The sequence below is a fragment of the Lipotes vexillifer genome, unplaced genomic scaffold (genome assembly GCF_000442215.2).
Source record: "Lipotes vexillifer unplaced genomic scaffold, Lipotes_vexillifer_v1.1 scaffold691, whole genome shotgun sequence".
NCBI lineage: Eukaryota > Metazoa > Chordata > Mammalia > Artiodactyla > Lipotidae > Lipotes > Lipotes vexillifer.
In genome coordinates this window covers 2,467,067-2,473,523 of record NW_006788040.1, presented here as the reverse complement: position 1 = coordinate 2,473,523, position 6,457 = coordinate 2,467,067, and the positions used below count along the sequence as shown (strand labels likewise).

Genomic DNA, 6,457 nt, shown 5'->3' with positions numbered 1-6,457 from the left:
CAGGCCTGCCCTCTCCCACCAGAAGAGCCAGCCGTCGCCAGTTACTATCAAACCAAAGCCCCCAGCCAGAAGCTCTTCCCTACCCAAGGTGAGTTCAGGATACAGCAGCCCCACCGCCTCAGAGGCGTCCATCAAAGACAGCCCGAGCCAGCACAGTGGCCGGCCATCGCCCGGCTCTGACTCCCAGACCTCCCTGACCGACCAGCCTCTCTTTAAGCTGAAGTATCCCAGCTCTCCTTACAGTGCTCACATTTCCAAGTCACCAAGGAACATGTCCCCGAGCTCAGGCCACCAGTCTCCTGCTGGAAGTGCACCGTCCCCAGCTCTCTCCTATTCCTCAGCTGGCTCCGCTCGCTCGAGTCCAGCCGACGCTCCTGACATAGACAAGCTGAAGATGGCAGCCATCGACGAGAAGGTGCAGGCTGTACACAACCTGAAGATGTTTTGGCAGAGCACACCCCAGCACTCCACGGGACCAATGAAAATATTCCGGGGGACCCCTGGCACGATGACTTCCAAGAGAGATGTCCTCAGTCTATTAAACTTGTCACCTCGGCACAGCAAGAAGGAGGAAGGAGCAGACAAGCTGGAACTTAAGGAGCTGTCTTTGCAGCAGTGTGGAGAAACGCCCCCAAAAGCCCCTCCCAACGGACACTGGCATACGGAGACCACCTCGCTGAGCACGCTGCCGCTGCCCGCCGGCCCTCCTGCCGCAGTGCCCACGCGCCCTTTGAGACTTCCTTCTGGAAACGGCTACAAGTTTCTGTCCCCAGGAAGATTTTTTCCTTCCTCTAAATGCTAAAACATCTTTTATACCCACCAACACCGGCTTGGAGCACAGCGGCCCACAGCCCAGCTCTCTGCACTCACTTGGCCTGCTCCTGAACGTGGCCGCCCCAGCATGGGTGCTCTCGGGGCGCGGGCGCCACCACTCCCAGACACCACACACACACACACTGGTAGCCCCTCTGGGACTCTGGGCCAGATTCACCAAAAGCCAGGACTTCTGTGGGGTTGGTACAGGAGGCTCATGGAATTTTCTACACGTCACCAAATGTTTACCTTGGAACTCCCTGCTTCTCATCTTTGATGTGATTCTTCGACAGGATTTTTGTACAAAAATGGTCATGGTTCTGGGGTGGGGAGAGAAAGGGAGCACATATTTTGCTAAGAGGTATATATGCAGGACCTTTTATACATAGAAATACAAACAGAGCTTTTTTAAGGCTTTCAGGTGCTGGTTGGGGGTAGGGTATATAAAAATCTCTCTAAGTTGAGTTCTACATGAAAGTGTTATAGTAGCCAAAAAACAGGATACTGGTTTTAAAAATGCCAATGATTTATAATTAAATTGTAGCAGTTTTGGTCTCATGATATTGTAACATCAGAGTAACAAGGCAATAATTCACTTCCTGAACTCTGCTCTTTGAGGGCTACAAATGTCCCTGGGGCCCCACTGTCAACCAAACTTGAATTTTCTTAAAAAAATTTATGTAACTCTTACCCAGGCATTTTAGAACTATGCAATTGTGATTTAAAAATGCAACTTTGTGCTTTTAAAACATTACTGACCTTTTTTGTACATGGATAAACAACTTGGTTTTATTATCAACCGTACTTTGCATTTATAGCTATTATTTTTAAAAGCTCAAAAAAGTTTTTTAAAATGTCAAATTTTGAATAGTCTTCAATAAGCAATTATCAAGTTTGGAGGGGGGAGTTTGAAATTATTCAGTTTCCTTATAAGCAAAAAAAAAACCCAAAAAACAAAAAAACAAAAAAACCCAAAAAACAAAAGAAAAATCCCATGGCTAACTAGATTTAACCAGAATCTAGCCTTCCAGCTCTTATTCCCTTTATTACCTGCTTAATTTTATCTTTTTCCCAACGCCAGGTTTCTAAAACCCCTTCTGTCTAAATCTGTCACCAGGTTCCCACAATCCCAGCACCTCACATCTGTGAGCTGCATTTGGACCCTCATCTTAGTGTGACCAGTGCCCCTTGCTCCTGTGGTCCGAAGGACAAATCCCCTCCCTCCCACAGAAGACTTTAATGTCCACAGCCTCAGAAGCAGGGGGCCTTCTGCTGGGATATACATCTGAATTACTGCTGAACAGGGAAAGGGATATTCCTAAAAGTGTTGTCATAGAAAAAAAAAAAAAAAAAAAAGAGGGACTTTTCCTATAGCTATGTCAGTTCACTGATACTGTTGCCAGCTGGGACAAAGGTTTGTAAAAAAAAAAAAAAAAAAAAAAAAAGAGGGACTTTTCCTATAGCTATGTCAGTTCACTGATACTGTTGCCAGCTGGGACAAGACAAAAGAACAGTCTAGGTAGGGGTAACCATTAACATATTTAAATAAAGAAAAGAAGTGCTGAAAATCATGTTAGTCCTAAGTTTAGTTGGAGAATTTACATAAGCCTCTTTTAGGTAATTCTAAAATTGAAATCCTACCATCCTCACTTTGAGGGTCCATCATACAATGGTGGGCAGCCTCTTGTCCCAGGACACGAGCCACACAGGGAGTGGACAGGAGAGGCCTGGCAGGAGGGACACTAACATCAAGACCTCCAGGGAGAGTTTTTAACCCTGGATAGGATCTCACTTTATAAACATACACTGACCAGTTAGTTGCCCTGTTCCTCACTGTACTCTGAAAAGAGGAAGAGATAATATTTATTCAATTTGTCTTACTCTCCTGAGCTATGTCAGAGAAGCCTTTTGTGTTTAACCCAACAGCCATGTTGACAAAAGCAAAAGAATGTCCCATTCTAACCCTGATCCCAACACTGGAAGAAAAATACTTTACAAAGAAGCAAGCAACTATGAGGTTGTCTTTATGTCTTTTATAAATGGTAATAAAAGTACCAGTGTAGCAAATAAAAGCCAAGTTTATAGCACTGTGCATTTAGATAGAAAAATCAGGTCCTCAACAACAAGAAATAAACCTCAAAGTAAATTTCTGAATCCACATATAGATAGTTGGGCTGTTCCTTTCTCAGCAACTCTCAGCCTCTTTCCCAAGTGCCAAGTAGCCCTGGAGGAAAGGCCGGGTCTCTGCTCCATCCCTGAGGACGAGGGCACAACCCCGTAGGCCTCCCTCTAGCGCACATCCTCCACCACCCAGACGGCTTCCCGTGGTTACCAAGCCAGCGAGGAGGACTCGTGGACCCTAACCTGGTTTTAGTCCTAAATACATTTGTTGTTGTAGGTTTCATGTTGAAAAGCCAAATGGAATATATGATTTATTTTTGGTCCTAGATATAAGTTTCAAGGAAGAAAAGCAAAGATGATGAAACAATAGGACCAAATCTAAAAATCACTGTAGAGTCGCCGCTTCTTTATGTTTACTGTCAGTCTTGGCGTTTTCTATACAAGTGAAATGGATGTAAAATCAAGGTGAATTTTTCAGGCTACCTTGAAAACAGTATGCACTTAAAAATTATGTGAGATTGTATAATTTGCAAATTCTTTGTACAGATCAGAGGTTGGCAAATGATGACCCACAGGCTAAATCTGGTCAGAGGCCCAGATTTTTATAGCCATGAGCTAGGAATGGATTTTACATTTTAAAATATTTATATAAATAAATACCTACATAATATTTTTGATTTTACCTCTTGGTTCCCAAAAACTAAGATATCTAGCCTTTTAAGAAAAAGTTTGCTGACTCCTGGTATAGATGACAGAAAACACAATTAGCATAATGTTTTGTTTCTACAATCTAGGGAAAGTGAGTGTCAGGCTGTGGATAAAACTGATAGGAATGCGTGGGAACCTGAGCCATGTGGATGGAAGCGAATGACCCCTGCATAGTCCTCGGCTCTTTGCCCCACTTGGAAGGAGTCGATGGGTGTGGGTGAAATTTACAAAAATATTTTTCCTCACTGTATGCAGACAGCATTGGATATTATTTCTTTTTCAGCTCAGGAAACTGGAACCCCTGCCCCTACTCTACTCCATCAATGCAAATACACCAAATACAAGCAATAAAATCTCCCTCTCCTAGAAACCTTGGTATGACCACAAAGCAAGGTAGTCGAATCTTACTTCTCAGCAGTGAAGCATGCAACGACTTCAGTGATCTTTAAGTCAATACACCAAGACAAAATGAGCTACTCACGCTTACATTTTGGTGCGTTTTGGTATTGGTGTGTGTAGTAAAATGAAGAAGTTCTCACCTCCATCCACTTGAAACGGTCCCTGGTCCACGCGCTGCTGCACACGCTGTCCTCGCTGTGCTTGTCTGTCCCGGTGAAGCCCGGTAGGCGGTCACCTTGGCAAGTCCCCAGCTCAGTGCCTGTCTTGCCACCACCCCCACTACAAGGAGAACAGTCACTTCGTTAGTTTCAGTTCAGGCTGGAAAAAATGCCACATGATAATTTGGTTTGCATTTAGTAAGTAGGCAGAATGTGAAAAATGTATAATTTTCATCACATATTTTGTTGTTTTACCTAAAAGAACTGTACATGTGCTTTGTGAACTGGGCCCTTGTCTGTGCCAGACCCTTCAAAGATGTTCCATGTAAGGACACACGTGGTCACATCTCCCCTCCTCAGATGCCTTCCCCACTTGGCACTCACTCATGCCCCTTGTATGCAGTGTTAGCCATCTTTGTTGGCCTATGTGGACTTTTTTTTGTAAATTACAGTTTTTTCCAGATGGCATTAAACTTTTTATATTATGAAATTTACCATGTAAAAAGAACTTCATATTTTTATTGAGATTGCTAAGGCACGTGGCCTTCCTTTGTGATTTCAGTGTCTATTAAAGCATGAGTTCCTTTGGTTTTAAGTACTGTATCTGAATCACTTTCTATTCATTTTCCACACTTCCTAGGTTTCTTTGCAGTACACAAAGTGGTCATGTGTCACTAATGAGCATGTATTTCTGTCTGGAGTTTATCCTTATAAACACACTGTAGCCTCACGTTTGCCAGGAGCAGAGCCAGAGAAAGTACACAGCAGAGCGGACCTGCACGCAGCTCATCTGGCCCCAAGGCCTGGGTACCGGTTGGTGGTAGTGGTTTAGATGGCTAAATGCTTCTGATCTTCTGTGTTGCAGGACAGAAAACTCTATGGTTGTAGACAAACAGAATTCATTACCACTAGATCCCTGTATCTAAAAGAAACTTCCAAAGGAAGTACAGCTGACCCTCAAATAACACAGGTTTTAAGTGCGTGGGTCCACGTATATGTGGAATTTTTTCAGTAGTAAATACTACAATATTAAACAATCCACTGTTGGTTGAATGTGCAAATGTGGAGCCACGGATATGAAGGAGCCGTGAGGAACCACATATAAGAAGCGCGGACTATGTGTTATGTGCAGACTTTTACTGTGCAAAGGTTTGGTGCCCCAGCCCAGACGTTGCTCAAAGGACAACTGTATTTCAGAAAGGAAAACAGTCCTACCTGTGAAAGTCTGAGATGCATGAAGAAATAATGAACACAGAATTAGGTGAATGTGAAAAAAAATCAAAACAAGTATTGATTATATAAAAAGAGTAATGTCTCATTTGGGTAGCAATAAAAAATTAAAACGAAGTTAAAGTGTTATTTGTCTGGGAAGAGAAAAGTAGATTTTTAGAGACAGTATGTTAAGTATGCATAACCACACACAAAAAATAGAAATAGAGGATTATACCAAACTAATTAGTGGAGGAGAAATAAATTTTAAAAAACTTAGTTGACTTAAAAAAGAGGGAACAACAACAAAAACCATTTTAAAAGGAGAAAAGATGAAATAAATTTTAAAAATCAGTGATAATCAGTAATCATTAAAAATGTAAGTGAACTAAACTTAATTAAAAAGGAGCCTGACAGATGATGGCAACATGCCACATGTTCTTTAAAAAAAAAATGCTGTTTGAAAAGAAAAAACCCAACTACCAAAGCACAAGGGCCCCAAATGACTGACAGTAAAGAATCAGTAAAATAGATGTTAAAGTAAAAGGCACTAATAAAAACAAAGATCCATTTTCTAATGTTAAAAAAAACTTAGAAAGGCAAAATTCTAAATTTGTATGCAGCTAACATTATAGCCTTAAAATTCATAAAGTAAAAATTGGCAGAACTACAAGTTTGGAAAACTACACTACTATAATGGGAGATATTACCCTTTACTCTCAGTACCTGATGGGTTAATTAGACAAATATTTAGAAAGTATATATGGTGGGTTTAAACAATCAGCAAACAGGCTTATGACTTGGAGAGAACCTAGTTTCTGATAGTGAAATCAACATTTTTCATAAGCACACACAAAATATTTCATGAAAAACAGACCATGTTCTGGCCTCTAGCAATCAATATCATTGCCACCAACCTAATGAGAATACAATTCAGTTAGCCATCAATAACAAGAAGATAATCAAAAAGTTCCCAAGCACTTAGATATTTTAAAATGCACTAAGTAACATATGAATCATAGAGGAATTCATAATAGAAATGAGAAGAT

The 6,457-nt window shown here is 41.4% G+C and overlaps 1 protein-coding gene across 1 annotated transcript in view; it reads left to right on the top strand.

Moving 5' to 3' along the window:
- TTC28 (tetratricopeptide repeat domain 28) overlaps positions 1-802 on the top strand; it is a 173,770-nt gene extending 172,968 nt beyond the window's left edge. The window contains 1 exon segment of the mRNA XM_007472219.1: positions 1-802. This exon segment is cut by the window's left edge and continues 11 nt beyond it. Coding sequence (XP_007472281.1) covers positions 1-802 — 802 coding nt within the window.
- The last annotated feature ends 5,655 nt before the right edge of the window (positions 803-6,457 follow it).